Source organism: Gadus macrocephalus, chromosome 8 (assembly GCF_031168955.1).
Source record: "Gadus macrocephalus chromosome 8, ASM3116895v1".
Classification (NCBI taxonomy): Eukaryota; Metazoa; Chordata; class Actinopteri; order Gadiformes; family Gadidae; genus Gadus; species Gadus macrocephalus.
The window spans coordinates 2,648,796-2,666,535 of NC_082389.1; the positions used below are offsets into that span (position 1 = coordinate 2,648,796).

At 46.2% G+C, this 17,740-nt stretch overlaps 2 protein-coding genes across 2 annotated transcripts in view; both read left to right on the forward strand.

The window, feature by feature from the left end:
• Window positions 1–522: 522 nt before the first annotated feature.
• LOC132463706 (protein FEV) lies at window positions 523–6,300 on the forward strand. The gene is given in 7 exon segments (XM_060060021.1): window positions 523–710; window positions 2,135–2,192; window positions 2,455–2,575; window positions 2,577–2,684; window positions 3,351–3,465; window positions 4,794–4,884; window positions 5,662–6,300. Coding segments are annotated over 7 exon segments (930 nt in total). The 5' UTR covers window positions 523–575; the 3' UTR covers window positions 5,964–6,300.
• Window positions 6,301–6,514: 214 nt separating this feature from the next.
• The window catches only part of lig1 (ligase I, DNA, ATP-dependent), a 40,139-nt gene continuing 28,913 nt past the window's right edge, over window positions 6,515–17,740 (forward strand). Inside the window, exons 1-4 of the mRNA XM_060060005.1 lie at window positions 6,515–6,702; window positions 7,125–7,190; window positions 7,635–7,839; window positions 14,944–15,106. Coding sequence (XP_059915988.1) covers window positions 6,686–6,702; window positions 7,125–7,190; window positions 7,635–7,839; window positions 14,944–15,106 — 451 coding nt within the window. The 5' untranslated portion in view covers window positions 6,515–6,685. The remainder of the gene's footprint in view (window positions 6,703–7,124; window positions 7,191–7,634; window positions 7,840–14,943; window positions 15,107–17,740) is intronic.

Here is a 17,740-nt window from a genome sequence, read left to right on the forward strand (position 1 = left end):
TAATAAGTATCGAGAGATACGGCTAGCAGCAATGCATCATCTATTGTGAGTCTGTGAGACTTGATAAAGCCTTTTGGCCTTTTGTTGGGTTTTTATTGATGTTTGCCTTTTAGAAGATATCCTTGAAAAGGTGCAAATAGAAACATGGGCACATTTAGTTTAGCTGAGTTATTATACCTGGAAGGGAGAGCATGGGGGGGGGGAGAGAGAGAGAGAGAGAGAGAGAGAGAGAGAGAGAGAGAGAGAGAGGGAGAGGGAGAGGGGGGAGATAGAGAGAGAGAGAGAGAGAGAGAGAGAGAGAGAGAGAGAGAGAGAGAGAGAGAGAGGAGGAGGAGGCAGCATGTTTCTTTTCGTGTGGTGGTTGTTTTTGAGGGAGGTGGGGGTGGCAGTGGGGGGGGTCACGGAGGGGAAGGTGGATGTGATGGGATGAGAGGCAGGGGGTGTGACTGTGTGTGTGTGTGTGTGACTGTGTGTGTGTGACTGTGAATGCGGTCACGGGGAGGGGGGAGGGGGTGGGGGGGTCAGTTAAGAAGTATCTATCCATCCATCTACCCCTCATCAGTCCCCAGACCTGAATGGGATCTGGCCCGGCACCACCACCTCCACCAGCTCCACCACCTCCACCGCCTCCACCGTCACCACCGTCACATTGTCATTCATCGGACGGGGACGGAGCCGCGCCTGTCATCCCAGCCTATTGTCCAATCAAGGTAACGGGCAAACCCTTTCATCGTTATCTCGCTCCCCTCCTTAATGAGCTGGCTCTGTAATTGGAAATGATTGGGATGCGGAGGGCACGCCGGCGACAGATAACCACAGAGCTCTCGTCTAATTGCGCGTGATTTCGGGAGCCATCAAAAACTTCTTCAGAAGATTCCCAGTGGCGCTGCAGACACGGCGTGGTCGGCGGCGGCGGCGACAGACTGGGATGCTTCGGGGAACGCGGGGCGCAGAGTTAAAGCCTGCTCGATAGCCATCCTCAGACTAATTGTGCTGCTTTTCATTCGATAACCCCGGTGCTTTGGCTGAGGCTCTCAGTTTAAACTGTACATTATTACCCTGAGGAACGCCAGCGATAAAACGAAACAAAAAGAAGCAATACCCAGATCTTTTTCTTTGGTCGTAATTGATAGTTGGGAACCACACCACACTGTTTGTGAGTGTTTCTGGTTGTGAGTTTGGTGGAGATGGTTCAAGTGTGTTGTATGTGTGTGTGTGTGTGTGTGTGTGTGTGTGTGTGTGTGTGTGTGTGTGTGTGTGTGTGTGTGTGTGTGTGTGTGTGTGTGTGTGTGTGTGTGTGTGTGTGTGTGTGTGTGTGTGTGTGTGTGTGTGTGTGTGTGTGTGTGTATGGTTGATGAGTACTGTTAAGATGATTGGTTTTCAGCCTAACCAGGACTAGGATGGTGAGTTGGCTTTGAGGTGAATGATCAATGTATGTTTGAGCATGTGAGAATATTAAGAATTGGGGTGTGTATGAAATTAATAGCTCGGGGTAACCCACTCCAGTGGTAGTGGTTTCAAAGTATTTATTTTCTTTCCTCAATTAATTTCTGATTATTATGATGTACGAATTGGATAAGCCAGTATGGGAATGAAAAGTTAATTAAGTTCAAGGCAAAAAGTTGCATAATCAGCGCCATCTTTATTTTAATGTTGGCACAAAAGTAAACAACGCTTTTTTAGGCTTCTGATTGCTTCGGGGCGAATCTAGGATTTAAGATAAGATAAGATAAGATAGTCCTTTATTAATCCCCCTTGGGAGAAATTCACAGGTGACCAGCAGTACAGTGGGAAAAGAGAAGTGCGATTTTTTTTTTTTTTAAAGAGTAATCAGACTCTAAAAAAAACTCTGGTGACACTCGCAACCGCAATAGCTTTTCTCTGATTGGTCGAAATTGGTGAAAGATGTAAAATGACTTTGCCCTACAACAAGCAAAGTCCAAATGTCACCTACTGGTAATCATTTGGATCAAAGGGATGGATGAAATTGCCTGTTTCTATTAGAAGCAGCAGTGATTACATTACCTCTGTTTGACACTACCTCTGTGCTTTGATTTGAGTGTTTACTTCTTAATGGAGAGGCCATTTAATTAGTTTGCCATTATCCTCCTCTTCTTCTTCTGTGGTATTGTAGATGCAATGTGGCTGTACTTCCTCCGTGTCCCCGCTCTCCTCTCCATACTGGAGTAGAAGTAAGTGTGCTTTCCGGTGTACATCTTCGACCGTCATTTAAATTGCTCTGTCTGTGTATCTTTATGGATTATGTATGCGTCAAAGCTTGTGTTGAAGTTTGTGTAGGCTTAGATATATCATTTTATGTTTCTCCTTTCTCGAAGTTGGATGCAATTTGATCGGATGAACAAACGATCAAAGCTAATTAAAGATAGGTGTGCGCGTACACATTGAGTCCACACACCTCAAGGTTTGCACGTAACTTCCGGGTTCTCTCAGCAGTGCTGTTCCCTGACTGGGCGTACAAGCCGGCGTGGTCGCCGGGCTCCAGGCAGGTGCAGCTGTGGCACTTCCTGCTGGAGCTGCTCGGGCGGGGCTCGGGGGGGGCCATCGGCTGGGGGCAGTGAGTGGGGGGAGTTTGTGATCCGGGACCCCGAGACCCTGGCCCGACTGTGGGGCGAGAGGAAGGGGAAGCCCCACATGAACTACGACAAGCTGAGCCGGGCTCTGAGGTGGGGGGGCCCCACGCACGCACGCACACACACACACACACACACACACACACACACACACACAAATGCACGAGCACACACAAAAACAAACACACACACACACACACTTGCGTGAGCACACACACTTGCAGGCGCACCCACACGCACACACACACACACACACGCACACACACACACACACACACACACACACACACACACACACACACACACACACACACACACTCACACTCACAATTGCACGAGCACACACACACACACTCACACTCACAATTGCACGAGCACACACACACACACACACACACTCACACTCACAATTGCACGAGCACACACACACACACACACACACACACACACACACACACACACACACACACACACACACACACACACACACACACACACACACACATCACACAGTCAGACATGCACACACGCACACATGAACACACACAAACAAACATAGAGTTGCAATAAAATACCCCCACCGATGTAGTGGATGTGTGGATGGATGTAATCCTTCCATTTAATCCCCACAAATGCACCCGGAGCACCTTTTGTAAGCATGGTTCACACAGACATACACACACACATACCCACAGGCAGACACACACACACACACAAGAAGGTAACAGTGTTTCTTAACCCCTGTTGGCTATCTTCCAGGTACTACTACAACAAGAGAATCCTGCACAAGACCAAAGGCAAACGCTTCACCTACAAGTTTAACTTCAGCAAGCTCGTCCTGGTCAACTACCCTGGCTTCCCAACGTGCCACCAGGTCATTCCCCCGAGCGCACTTCGCGTGTTTCTGTCTCCTTGTGTGTCTGGCTCTCAGGGTAGAACAATTAGGTAGAATAATGGTGATGAACGAGTTTAACGGAAAACAAGCCGCGGCCTGAAGTGTTATCCTTCACCACGGCTGTTCCCCGGTTTAAGCACTTGTACAATCATTTGATGGAAGCAGGTGCCTCTCTATTACAGATGGCAGCTCTTTCCCGTGGCAGAGAGTCAAAGTCAAAGCGAGACAGTGCAAAACAGTCTGCCGCCGTACCAAACAACACCGGGAGACACTTCTTGATCACAAGTGAAATGATTGCAGAAGTCGTCTTGAGCCTCCTCTCATTAATCGGCTCCAGGCATCCACTCAAATCTCCTTTCATTCTCCTTTGTTCTGACGAGGCAGATTTAAACAGAGGATCCCTCTCTCTTCCTCCCCCTCCCTCTCTATCTCTCTCTCCCACACTCTTTCCCTCTCTCCGTCTCTCTCTCTCTCCCTCCCCCCACTCTCTCTTTCTTCCTTTCTATCTTCTCTCCCACTCACTACCTCGCTCCCCATCTCTCTCTCTATCCCCCCCCTCTCTCCCTCCCCCCCTCTCTCTATCCCCCCCCCTCTCTCCCCCCTCTCTCTCTCTCTCTCTCTCTCTCTCTCTGTCTGTCTTTTCTGCTTACTTAGCAGACAGTATTTAAAAAGCCATGGGTTAGCCTACATGCATTCGCCAGCCTATACAGGGGGGGGCAGTGTATGCTTGAAATGCAACGCCAGCTCTTGCTTCCACCCCCACCCAGCCCCCCCCCCCCCCCCCCCCCCCCCCCCCCCCCCCTCCCCGACACACTTTGACCAGGAAAAAGGGAAAGAAGAAAACCTTTTCAGGATGGAAATCGTACTGCGCTTGAAGTGAATTGTACCAACGGGAGACCTGGGTTTTGAGTCATTCAGATGAATACTTACAACGTTAAATGAGTCACAGGGCCGCTCACTACAGCCAAAAGGAAGCTCAGTCTGGAAGAACGTCCTCTTTGGACAAAGATAGATCTCCCGTTTGGTAGCCGGAAATAAAGAGCCCGCTTCATACCCTCTCGATGAAATGAAGAGAATCCTATTTGGTTTGTCACCCCGGATTTACACTGACCCCATCTGGGCCATCCCATAATACATTTACACCGGGGCACCAATATCGCACTAATGTATTAGTACATTTCAATGTTCTTCTTCTCTCTGCTATATTCCATATCCACGCGCCCCGGGTCTGAACCCGTCTCCTCCTCCTCCCCCTCCCCCTCCTCCTCCTCTTCCTCCTCCTCCTCCTCCTCCTCCTCTGCCCCCAGCTGTTCCCCAGGGTGCCACTCTCCTTCCCCCCCTTCTCCTCGGAGACCGGCTCCCTTCTGTGCGGAGGAGTGGACCTGCCTCTGGACCGAGGTAAGTCTACCGCGCTCGTCGTTGTACTTCCCCGTGACATGCAAAACCAACAATGCTGGAAACCCATCAGCCACAACAGCAACACGAACATGTGTGCCGAGAATCCATTGTTCAAAATCGTGTGACGTGCACGTCGATATAGTTAGGGTCTTATTATTGCCGTGTTTGCATTAATGTGAATGTGCCGTTTTCAGATTCGTATTCACAGCGCCATGTTGCATTTTTGGGTGTGCCAGAGATTTGAATAGGTCATCAAGATATCCCACGCTCCCTGTAAAGGCCACAGACTACACACGCACTTTGAGACTCACCAAAGTTTTGGAAGAGGGGAAATTAAGACTTTTCCCTCACCAATTAGCAAGATATGAAAATCTGTCAGTTTAGGCAGTGGTCGATGAAATAACCTGGAAACTTCGTCTCAGCTAGACATTAACCCTGAATCCCTGAGTCATTTTATCCAGAAGGTTATCTTACCTTCGATATTGTTCCCGCCTAATACTTCCCCACCTATAAACATCCCCTTGGGCTACATTTGGCCTGATTTCCTTTCACGGAGAAAGTTTTAGTTTTTGGTGTCCTACTTTTAATCTAACGCTTTTAATCTGATATTTTATGACCGGTGCTTAATGTCAAGCATATGCACACAGTGTTGCAGCGGCCTATATAGGTCGAATCCTCCGAATCTCTGTCAGCTGTTATATCAAGCATCTAACAAATAAGTTATATTGCACCTGCATATGTGCTCTGTGTCACATCTTCCATGTCTTTGTTTGACAGGCCTTCAGCCAATGGCGCACCCCTTCTTCCACCCTTACTGCCTGCCTAAGCCAATCCCGTTTGCCCGTGCCCTCCAAGGCCACGCCTCCCCGCAGTCGGCCCCGCCTCTCCCGTGTGCCCACCTCGTGAGAGATCTACGTCTGCCCCTGGGCGCCGCGGCAACGGTTCGCGACGACTTTCTGTCGCCGGGCGGCGGCTGGCCTGCCAAGAGCCTCCCGGGACGGGATCCGAGGAGCTTCGCCAGCGGAGGGAAGGAGAGCGAGGCTTGGAACAAGTGCTTAGGGAGAAGAGCCGAGAAATGATTAAAACCAGGAGATTATTCATATTATTATGAGGGGATGATTGTGAGACAATGGGACGGCGATTCCAAACGACTCCATGAACAGTGGCCTCCTCTTTAAGATATGAAGTGTCCACTTTGGTTTTCTTCTTAGGATATTTGTACAGTGTTATTTTCTCCCCTATCAATAATATAACATAACATTGTGTTTCTCATTTAAGAGTTGTATAGGAATGTTGAGGAGAACGTTTATCTTTATAGACCATAGCTTTTTCATTATGTAACAGGGAATTGCACTTGTAAACAATTAACAACATGCACTTGGGTTTGGGTAAATAAAGCTGTTCTCTCAACTTGAATTATTCAGCTGTTTGTCTTGTCTTCTCTCTCAGTTCCAAGGTTTATGGAGATAAAAACGTTTCAATATATTATGCATTCACAAATACACGATCAAACATTTATGGGAATGGGGACACAAATATCTCTCAGCATCAGGACCAACTCGTTTTTCATCAGTCATTACCACCCCAACACAGCAGGCGGCAGTAGTGCCGGTCCTTCATCATATTTATCACACCGGCTAGGTTTTTCCCGGGAGAAAACAAGTCGTACTTTTGGCGCGGAATATATTATCTTTCTTCCTATTAACTCAGAGCCACCGGAATAATTCACTTGCTGTCTATGGGACCTTGAATTTAACTATTCTATATCGAATCTTATAGCCACCAATAGCTCAAAGGCAACATGCAGCGAAGCATCGCGTGAGTATATTAGTCATAGCATATTGTAAGATGTAGCCAGTAAGGAACTAGCACTAGCCAAAGCTGAATCTGCATACGTGTATTGTTCGGTTTGGTAAAGAGGCTTGCTAATGTAAGATAACATATTAGCTATTATAATGCATGACCTGACCAGGGACTGCAGATGTAAACTAGCCTGTACAGTGTATGTATATATGTACAGTCAGCCCCTGTAGAAAACAACTACAATTTTAACTCACGGTTATGTTATAATTTGAGAAATGGAGGGCTAAGGGTACACTCCTTCAGAAACACTTTATCGTAATTTCTCTTAGAAGTTGTCTCAAGTTTGGCGTATACATGTCCACCATCATGGCCTGATGATCACATACTCTTATTGTGCTTTTGTTTGGTGGCTCGTCTCCTTCCATCCTCCACGCCAGTTCCTTCTTCCAACCCAAGGGCAAGGAGAAGGATATTAAGAAGAAGCGTGAAGAACCTGTTAAAGAGTAAGTCATGAATGTTCCTCACTGGTCGTTGGCCTGAGTTGAAAGTAAACAGAGTTGTCGAACTAGTTCTCTTTGTTGATGTCTTGTTGTAAGGAGTACAACAGTATATGAAGTTTTGTCTTATGACAACTCCGTTAGCGATGCATGACGATTTGGAAACGGTACTGACATTTCTAAGATAATAATAGAGGATCCCAAAAAACAGGAACCCAAGACAAAAATATATTTTTTAAAGAATAACAAAAGATCCCACATTCCAAATTGTACAAAATACTATACATTATAACAATGTAACATTTGCTGATATTTTAGGATTTAATAATAAAGTCGTTTTTTCTACAGATCTGTGCACATTTGGTCATATAGTCACCCATGGCAACACGTTCTTCAGACATGTTTCTGCTCTTGTTTGAGTTTTAATCGGTTCTTTGGTTCCGACCCCAGGCCGGTCAAAAGCCCTCTCAAGGCACAGAATGGGGTCAAGGAAACCGATTCCCCGGTCAAGAAGGTTGTCAAGCGCAGCCGTCAACTCATGGACAGTGATGACGATGACACGCCCGTGGTGAAAGAGCTGGCACCGCCCAAGGAGAAAGCCCCACCCAAAGACAAAGCCCCACCCAAAGACAAAGCCCCACCCAAAGAGGAGAAGGTAAGGACGCATGACACTGCTGATTAAAGGCTCCGTTAGAACATACAGTGTAGTCGTCAACAATGCACTCTTTCTTTCATAGTTCAAACTTGATATTCCTCTGTTTTCATTTTCAAATGCATTCCAATGAAAGGGGTTTCATCACTGGGCCATAGGCTCAAATCAACGTTGTGTTACAGGTGATTGGGACTTCAACATCTTTGAGGATGTAACTAAAAGGTGACATGTTAGACCTCCCAGGTGTGAGTGTGATCAGCCGTTAGAAGCCGTTTTTAAAATCTAACTCTTCTGACATCACAAGCGTGTCCCACCTAGATGTATGCTGGATAGATCAGTCTACCAGCCTACCCAGTGGACTGTAGCAAATGTTGCTCATCTATCCGTCATACATCTAGGTTGACACACCCACCTGTGATGTCAGAAGAGGCAGATTTTCAAAACGGCTTGTAACTGCTAATCACACTCACACCTGGTGGTATAATATGTCACCTTTTTAAAGACAAATATGCACAGGATTCATTGAATATGAAGTGTATACATGAAGGGGCATAACATAATCCGTAATGTCTCATGCTGGTAAGTGAATGCCAGGTACGCACGTCACAGTAGATGAGCTTTCACTGCGTGGAAAGAGGTTTATCCAGACAGGTTTTATCCAGTATACTCCCAGATAGTCCACCGATAAACCTATGTGTCCGGGAGTTTGTCCACGGTTGAAGCTTAGTTATGGTTCTACCTCGACGCAACTCAGGGGGGTTTACGGACCCCTTACGTTCTTGCGCCCGCCGTGAGGGCCTGACGTGCGCCTCCCAAAAATTGTAACCTTGCGTCGAGGCGAGGGCTGTGATTGGTCCGCTCACTAAAGCCCGACGCAGAACCCAAAGAGGTTCACGACTGCGTCGCCGCCTCGGCGTGGTCAGCGCATTGCGTCGACGTGGAACCATGACTGAGCCCTAACTCGGACTGGAATACCCCCGTGGCATTTTTCCACCGGCACTTCTGTCCAATCAGGGTCACTGATACGCGTGGCATATACCGGTTTAAACGTGTCGAGCCGTGATCCGAGTTGGGTCGTCTCTGAGGTCGGGCCAAAGCGAGCCCGCGGGCAGCGGTGACGTCAGCCCTGTTGCTGTTCGGAGCGAGAAGACGCCTCTCAAATTGTGGGAATAAAGAGCCATAAAATACAACAAGCGGTGCATTCTGCGGACATATCGCCACTCACGCAGAGAACGAAACGAGTTCCCAACTGCTTAATTTGTTATGATTCGTTAATTCCTATAATCATACGGCCTAATTAAAAATGGTTTGTGAAGCGCACCGCGTGATTTCAGTCTGACTGCATTCGCCACTGTATATGTACCAGGTTTTGAGCCCACGCCTGCTGTTTGCGTGCAAGGGAACATTTGCATGGGCCTCAAGTTACCATGGTGAATAATCCTCTGGGGGTGTTTGCAAAGTAACAATTGTATTTTCCCCCTTCTTATAGGTTTTCTTTCCATTGGTCTAAAGACGTGCCTTGATTTGTTGGCCCAATGTCTTGTTGCCCCTGATTTATTATTAATTACTAGAGCTGTCAAGCGATTAAAATATTTAATCGTGATTAATCGCATTAATGTCAGTTAACTCACGATTAATCGCGATTAATCGCAAATTATTTTTCTATGCTAAATATCCCTTGATTTTTTTGTCCCATAATTCTTCTCATTTTAATTCTCTTATCAACATGGTGAAGTGTATCGGCTTGCCTTGTGCAAATGATTTTCTATTGATAACAACATTGGCATATACTGATCAAAACAGGACGATACAAAAAAATAGCCTATAGTGCAATTAAACGACTGCTTTGAACAAATGTAATTTGAACATAGCAGTCAGGCTACTGCTTCTTTGTTTTGAGCCCAAATTTTCTTTTTTTTCTTTTTTTTTTTTATAAAATAATTGCGTTAATCGCGCAATAATTTTTTTAACGCCGTTAAATTTGGTTTGCGTTAACGCCGTTAATAACGCGTTTAACTGACAGCTCTATTAATTACATATAATCACTAATATAATTATATTGCCTTTATCTGGGTTGTTTTGTGTTCAGAATCTGAATCCCCTTTATTCACAGAGGTACAAAACATGCACTAGGCAATTGACTTGCTGCACTTCATGCAGCTCAGCTCAGTACACTACAATAACACAATACAGGATATGTACAATAAGGTGGGCCAAACAACAGTGGATGCAAGAGGTTCGAGTTGAGTGCAGGGTGTCCGTGCATCCTTAAAAAGTCTTAAAAAGTCTTAAATTCATGTTTCTAAATTGAAGGCCTTAAAAAGTCTTAAATTCGTTACAAATGTCATATGCTGGTCTTAAATACTGTAACGCAAGGTCTTAAATTTGTCGGGGCAGGACTGTTTTTTATTTATTTTTCTCGTGGGACTTTTCAGGAAGGACATGTAGAGAGGCTTCTTTCTTGCTAGCTGCATATATAAACGGTTATCTGCATGCTTGCTAGTAGTCTGCGACAATGGGGTGGTGCAAATTCAAGGACAGTTGGCTGGAAGACGTCCGTTTCCGAAGTTGCCTCGCGTCTGTTGCCAACCTCCACCATCGCGTGTTTAAGGTCTTAGATTTCATTCAATGTGGTATTAAAAAGGTCTTAAAAAGTCTTGAATTTGACTTGCTGAAACCTGCAGATACCCTGTGAGTGGTGGGCGGCCGGGGGCAGAGGGGCAGACTGAGCCTGCCGCGTTGGGGGTCTGATTCCTTTCTATATTTTAGAACCAAACATCCTACTCTTGGCTGCGGGCCGGAGGTCGGATGACCCATACTGGCCTTTAGAGCTCTGACTTTTGCCCAAAAATCATATTCGAAGTTTGTTTGATTATTAATATTCATATATTTATTGATAATATTTTGACCATTAAACGCCTTCAGTAAGACCTGGATTGGGCGTCGCAAGGTTTGTTTACCGGCGTTGCTATGGTTACCGGTCTTGCGTGTCCCAACGGTTTATTAGGTTTCTAATAAACCGCTGTCTAATCAATACTTCATTCACTGCCTCTTCCGTGGTCATTACAATATTATGAATAGACTGCGTCGGGTTCTCCGACGTCTCTCCCTCTTGGCCTGTCCATAACAGGTTCCAATATTAAGGGCTGCCTAATATTCGTTCGAATTTTGATTTAATTTTTTGATATTCTAATTATATTCGAATAACGAAGTTTGGAGTCAAAGCCCTACTGGCCTTTCATCCAAGATAGCGTCCTCCTCTTCAGACATCATATCCAGGGTTGTGTTCTTCTAAATGGAAGCCTAATCCTGATATTGAAGAACACTAGTTCTGACCATGGGCAGCTGCCATTCACGGGGACAACTGAAACGATACGACTGAAAACATAGAATTGGGAAAAAGCCTGAGGACGACGGGATTATTATGTTGGGGTTACATACTCTTCTCTTCCTTTTACTCGTCTGACCCTGCCCTCCTATTTTCCAGATGATCTCTTTGGCTCATCCTGTAAATCCTCAGAACAGTCTCGTATTAGCTCTCGCAGGACAATAGAGAGAGGGAGAGAGCAGCTTTCTTTTTATTAAACGCAGCCTTTGCAGCAGAACAGTAAATTGACTTACCTTTCACATCATCAGAATCCCAAGTATTGAAAAGCCATGGAAACATTGTTGTTGAGATGTGTTGTTAACCTCCTGGCTGTGTGGGCAAGACACTAGATTCAAAGTTGATTTACTCTTTATGTAACATTCTTGTGGATATTCCAAAAAATACCAGTTTGCTCTCCGTGTCTGCGGATCAGCCGTACAGAGTTATGTCCTGCCTGTTTACATCCATTCATGAGCGGACTCCACTTGCGCTGCCTTGAGCCCTTTGATGTCTGACTCCATCTTGTCCGACCTCAGAATTACATCCTCCACGAAGGTTTCCCGCTGTTCAGAATCGTTAAAAAGTGCCTCTTCCATGTTCGGATTCGGGCGGTGGAATAACCGGATGTTTCCGGGGGCACGGCGGTCGCCCCCCTGCTCCGCTGTCGGTTTGAAAACTACTTTTCTTTTTAAAAAGCCATCTTCTACGTGCACACTTTCAACAGGATGCGATGTACAGCTTCTGGTGTCTTCTGTAAACCTCTGTAATCCTTCTGTAACCTGCTTCTTCTTCACGTAGGTAGAACACTCCCCCCACCCCCCCCCCCCGCACCCCCTTCCCCAAAGTGTTGGTTACTTGCTATTGGTTACTTTATTTTTATCGGTTCATACCTACTTCCCCGAATGGTACTGCGTTTGAAAGGTTAAGGCCTCAGCTATGACTGGGGTCATGCAGATTCCTGCAATCCTCGGTTGGGTAGGAAGGTCCATATCACAAAACCATACACTTTTTTTATTTTTGCAGACCTAATGTACATCACCTCTTAATTCACATTTCTTACGATGTAGTTTATATTTCCGTGGAGCACTTTGAGCGGCTGTTGTCACTCATCACCCCTGAGATGAAGAAACATCTGAACATCCCGCCCGCCATGTTTTTCTACGTCATTTTAACCGTTACGGCAGCAGGCTCGTGTGGTTTTCTAAGGCCAACCTTTTTTTATTGCAAATGCGACGTAAGCCATATTTCTTTGTTTTATGGGTCAAAAATAGAATTTGAAAAGGTAATTTGCGTGAATATAACATTCTGCACGTGACACACCAAGTCAATAATGTTTTCATAAAATTCCTTCCATCCAATAACCATTTAGGCCAGCCTTGACAGTAGTTCAATCAGTTCATCTGTCATCATGTTAATTGTCACAGGACATCTACCACACAAAGGAAACACGTGTGTTAGCTTTCCATTCTGTTCCATTCAGGTGAACCTGTCAGGTGCGACCTTTTACTGAACAGTTCCCTATGATAATTTATCAAGAATGAGTGTGCAGTCAACAAAAGTCCAACCTATTAATCCAGAGTTTACTAGGCTGATATTTCTCCAGCTAGCCAGGTGTGGCCGGCGCGATGCGGCGCCCACAGCAAATCATGTTTAGAACAGCACAGATCCCCGTTTACAAATCACTTTTACGAACACAGTCAAATTATGTTATCAGGCTGTGATGTCCTGTTCACGCAGGCCAGAATTACCATAAACAGTTTTATGTTTGGCCTTTTTTTATGATTTGTTCACAAAAAAATCACTCCCTCTAGAACATTACTCGGGCTTAAAAAGTTGAGGTCCGACAAGGCCAAAGCACGATAGAAAGTCCTCCCCTCGAAATCAACCGTGTACAGGAAAATAATAACATTTTCTCCTCGTTAAATCCTATAGCCTGCCATGGCTTATTTGGGCAAGAACTGGAGTCTTTCTAGTTTTCACAGTTCTTTATTTAAGAAAACTGCTTTGGAAAAAAGCTATAAATAAATGATTAATTGAATAAAAAATAAAATGTATAAAAAAATCCACCCCGATATATATGCAACATAGGAGGATAGAAACGTTTCAACCGGTTTATTATGCACTCTCAAATATATAGGTCTTTGCTTTTTCGCAGCAATGAATTTATTCAGTCTCTTTGCTGTTGTATTTCAACAGACTGTCGCAACTTTTGCATCGTACAAGACCCCACTGTTCATTATTCTCATTATGCACATTGCGAAAGTGTTGAAAAGAAAAAGAGAAAATCTGGAAAGTTTCCACGCCTCAGACTTTCCCCGTCTCTCTTCCGACTAATCGCCTGAGGCCAGCCGCTATTTCACCTCCTAGGCATCAACCGTCCTCACGTGAGTCTCTCTAATCCAAAACTGATGGAAGAAGAACAGAAGAACCATCTCACGGGTGTGTGGGGGGGGAAATGGAGGGGGTGAAGCCGGGTGCTCCTGCCTGCAAAACATCTGACTGAGAAACGACCCAAGCTGCTTATAATGAGATCGCTATGAAACAGTTTGACCGTTGGCCCTTCCTGTCAGCTTTGGTCAGAGATCTTAGGCTCTCATAACCCTGTGTACCCCTTTTTTTATTTATAAAAAATAAAGAGGAGAAAACAGTGTGAATGTCTAGACGGGCAACCCGGGCCTTGACACCGTCTGTTTACGTGACGAGGCCCGCTGTGCGAAGGCTAGAGGTGAGAGAGGGAGGGCGAGAGAGCGAGCGAGAGAGAGACGGAGGTGTCTGGGCTGTGGGTTTGTTCATCCGATTGCTTCATTCTTTACTTTCTGCCCTCTAGAGGTGAGCCATTCATTACGATGATGCCGCTGAATCTTATGAAGAAAAAACAAGCGGCAGAAGCTGCACTGTGCATTAACAACCAAGCGCTGCTCCCTAATTGCCCGGGAGACGTTTGTCTGGGGTTTTCTTCTTCCTGTGACGGGCTACTCTTGTTTGTTTATGGATAGCGTCGCGCACACTTTCCAAAGAGTTTTTAGGAGTTGAAACCATACACACACTTTATATAATATAAACCGTTGACTGTCCCAGTGGACGTTAACGACGTACTTCCCCCTTTACTGCGCTCCACGGAAGAGTTTTATTTCATGAATAAAGGAAACTCTTTTGGTACTAATCCTATTTATAGCCTTCTCCCTAAACCAGCTGTGATGTACTTTATGATTTAAGGCAGGGGTTCTCAAAGTTTTGACAACTGAGGGCCAATTTAGGAACCCAAAATTTGACTGAGGGCCGCCAAAGGAAAAAAATGTTGGCGGGAAACGCCGCCAGCATCCCAGTGGTGAAAAAAAACATTGCACCCGCACCGTGGACCTCTGGGAGTGAGGTCAAGTGAGGTCTAAATCATGAAACTGAGGTTCACCCTTTCAAAGTAATGTACAGCCGGATTAAAACTAAAAAATGTAAAAGGATTTAATTGAAAGCTAGAGAGTCGAATTTTCTCTTTATATTTATTTATATTTGTTTAAATTAATATATATATATTTTTTTTTATATTGAAAAAAAAAAAAAAAAATTTTTTTTATTTTTAGAACTTACATAATTATGTATGTCATTGCGGGCCGCCAGGAATGATTCCGCGGGCCGCCATTGGCCCGCGGGCCGCACTTTGAGAACCAATGATTTAAGGGATGCGTTGGTGGGTGACCTCCTTAACTCGGAACTCTTTCCCTTCCCCCCCCCACCCTGTCTAGGAGGAGGCCTTCAAGGCGGTGCCCACCCCGCTCTCTCCATCTCCGGCCCCCGCCACCCCCTGCACTCCCGTCACCCCGGCAACCCCCGCCTCCTCGGGTACCCCGGGTACCCCGGGTACCCCCACCTCCATCTCCCCCTCTGGGATCCCCAAGCGCAAAACCGGTGGGTGCCCCTCGTGACACGCTGCGAGGTCTCTGTGTCGCACTGTTCTCTACGTTCCTTCGCGTCTGTCTGTCTGTGTCTTGTCTGTCTGTCTTTTTCTGTTGTTCTTTCTTATTCTGTCTGTCTGCTTCTGTCTGTCTGTCTTTCTTTTTCTGTCTGTCTATGTCTGTGTTTCTTTTTCTGTTTGTCTGTCTTTCTTTTTCTGTTTGTCTGTCTTTCTTTTTCTGTCTGTCTATGTCTGTGTTTCTTTTTCTGTTTGTCTGTCTTTCTTTTTCTGTTTGTCTGTCTTTCTTTTTCTGTCTTTCTTTTTCTGTTTGTCTGTATTTCTTTTTCTGTCCGTCTGTCTTTCGTTTTCTGTCTCTTTCGTTTTCTGTCTGTCTGTCTTTTCGTTTTCTTTCTGTCTGTCTTTCGTTTTCTGTCCGTCTGTCTTTCTTTTTCTGTCTGTCTGTCTGTCTGTCTGTCTGTCTGTCTGTCTGTCTGTCTGTCTGTCTGTCTGTCTGTCTGTCTGTCTGTCTGTCTGTCTGTCTGTCTGTCTGTCTGTCTGTCTGTCTGTCTGTCTGTCTGTCTGTCTGTCTGTCTGTCTGTCTGTCTGTCTGTCTTTCTTTTTCTGTCCACTGTCTTTCTTTTTCTGTCCCTCTGTCTTTCTCTTTCTGTCTTTGTCTGTCTTGACTGTCTCCTTCTGTCTGTCTCTTTCTGTCCGTCTCTATCGTGGTACCTCTCCCCTCTCTAGATCCAAACGTTGCCTGTTAATAAATCCACTTCTGGAGCTTTCAACAGTGTGCAGGCCCTCCTTTCTTCTTCTATTCCATACTATTGTCTAGCACCTGTGGATTCACGCTTTGGATGTGCGCACCCCACCTCCTCTCTACCCATACTGGATATATATTTTTGTAATTACCGTCCAGCGGCACCCGCGTTGAACCGGTGAACCGGACGGCACCGGATCCATCCATTATTCACAGGCTCCGCTGTGCCGCTGGGCCTAGCGTCCGGCCCCATGGCGGGTCTGTTTGGTTCCTCTCTTCATTTTTTTTATGCACACATTTTATTTACCTGGTTTGAGGAAATGCGTCTAATCTAGTCACACTCCCCCCCCCCCCCCCCCCCGCCGCCGACTCTGCGGGAGGGGGGGGGGGGGGGGGTGCAAGACCTCCGTTTACTATACTGTTGCCGCGCGCAACACGGGTATCGCTTAATAACACCGCGCTGCGCGTTGCCCCACTAAGACAAGGCGCTAAATTGAATTGAACTCGAATTAGGCGTCCATTTCGCGTCGTTGGAGATGTGTAGGGATATTGTTTTACCAGATTAAATGGCATCGCCGGGGCTTGTGATTGATCGGATGAAATGTTCCTCTACCCCCTCATTTCATAATGTTTCACAGAGTGTCGCTGCGTGAACTTAATGACTCCAGGACGCAGTCAGCAGGGAATGCTGCCTTTCATATCAACATGTATTTATACCGGCCCGGGTAACAACAACACCAACAACAACAACAGCACCACGGTGTCACGGGGAGGAACCCACGAACCGCGTTGCACTAAATCGTGATGAATAGCCTTTCACAACGTCGGTGTGTGGACGTGAGATACGGTTTAGTTCCGTGGGATGAGCCTAATCTCTGTTGTTCTAATTAACCTATCTGTTTACTTAAATCCTTCACTTGTGTGTACGTGTGTGCGCCTGTTTGCGTGCGTGTGTAGGCGTCTGCGTGCGCGTGCACGTGTGCCACTACACGCATCGGAAAGGAGTGCAAAGCTGCCGCTGTGCACCAGCGACGCGCACAATAACGATGGACATTACATCAGCACCTTTGGGCTGCTTTGCAGTGGAACGTTTTCCTGGATAGGAGTGTATTCATTAGCAAAGTAGCTCCTGGTTACGCAGTTCTCTCTTGTCTCTTGGTCTCTCTGTCTGTCTCTCCCTCTTGTCTCTCTCCCCCTCCCCTTTCTCTTGCCCTACTTGTGCAATGAGTGAGGAGTCGTGCCTATTTTTAATCACAGCACTCCCCGCTATATGCGACCGATACGTGTCCACACACACACACACACACACACACACACACACACACACACACACACACACACACACACACACACACACCCCTTTTGCGTCGTAATCCCTTAATTTGTTCAGTTGTAAAGCAGCCATTGGATTCAATAATTATGAGGAGCCGGGAATTAAGCGTGTCCCCGCCTGTCGGACCGTGCGAGGTAAATGCCAGTGTAGACTGCGTCACTCGGGCCGTCCTCAATACCTATTTCCGAGCTCTGCAGAATCCTCCCTGTTCCCTGACCATTAACCAAATCGCAACCCAATCGGTGCATCCCCCCGTCTCTCCTCTTTCGTCATTTGAACGGCGCCGCCGGTTACAGTTGATGTTCTTTGAGTGTCATTTATTAGAATTGACACTCTGTCGGCTGCTATCGGGGAGATGAGTCGACTGCGCTTGAGTCCCTATCAGCTCGTTAAGATCCAAGGCCGCTCCCGGCTCTTTTCTGACCAATCACGGCATCCCTTATCTGATTCGTTCGGGGAAGTCAGCTTGCCTGCCAAGCACAGGTGTGTGCACCTGTGTGCACACGTGTGACCGTTTTTTTGTCAGCCAGCCTCAAAATCAGGCTCTGTTCTAAT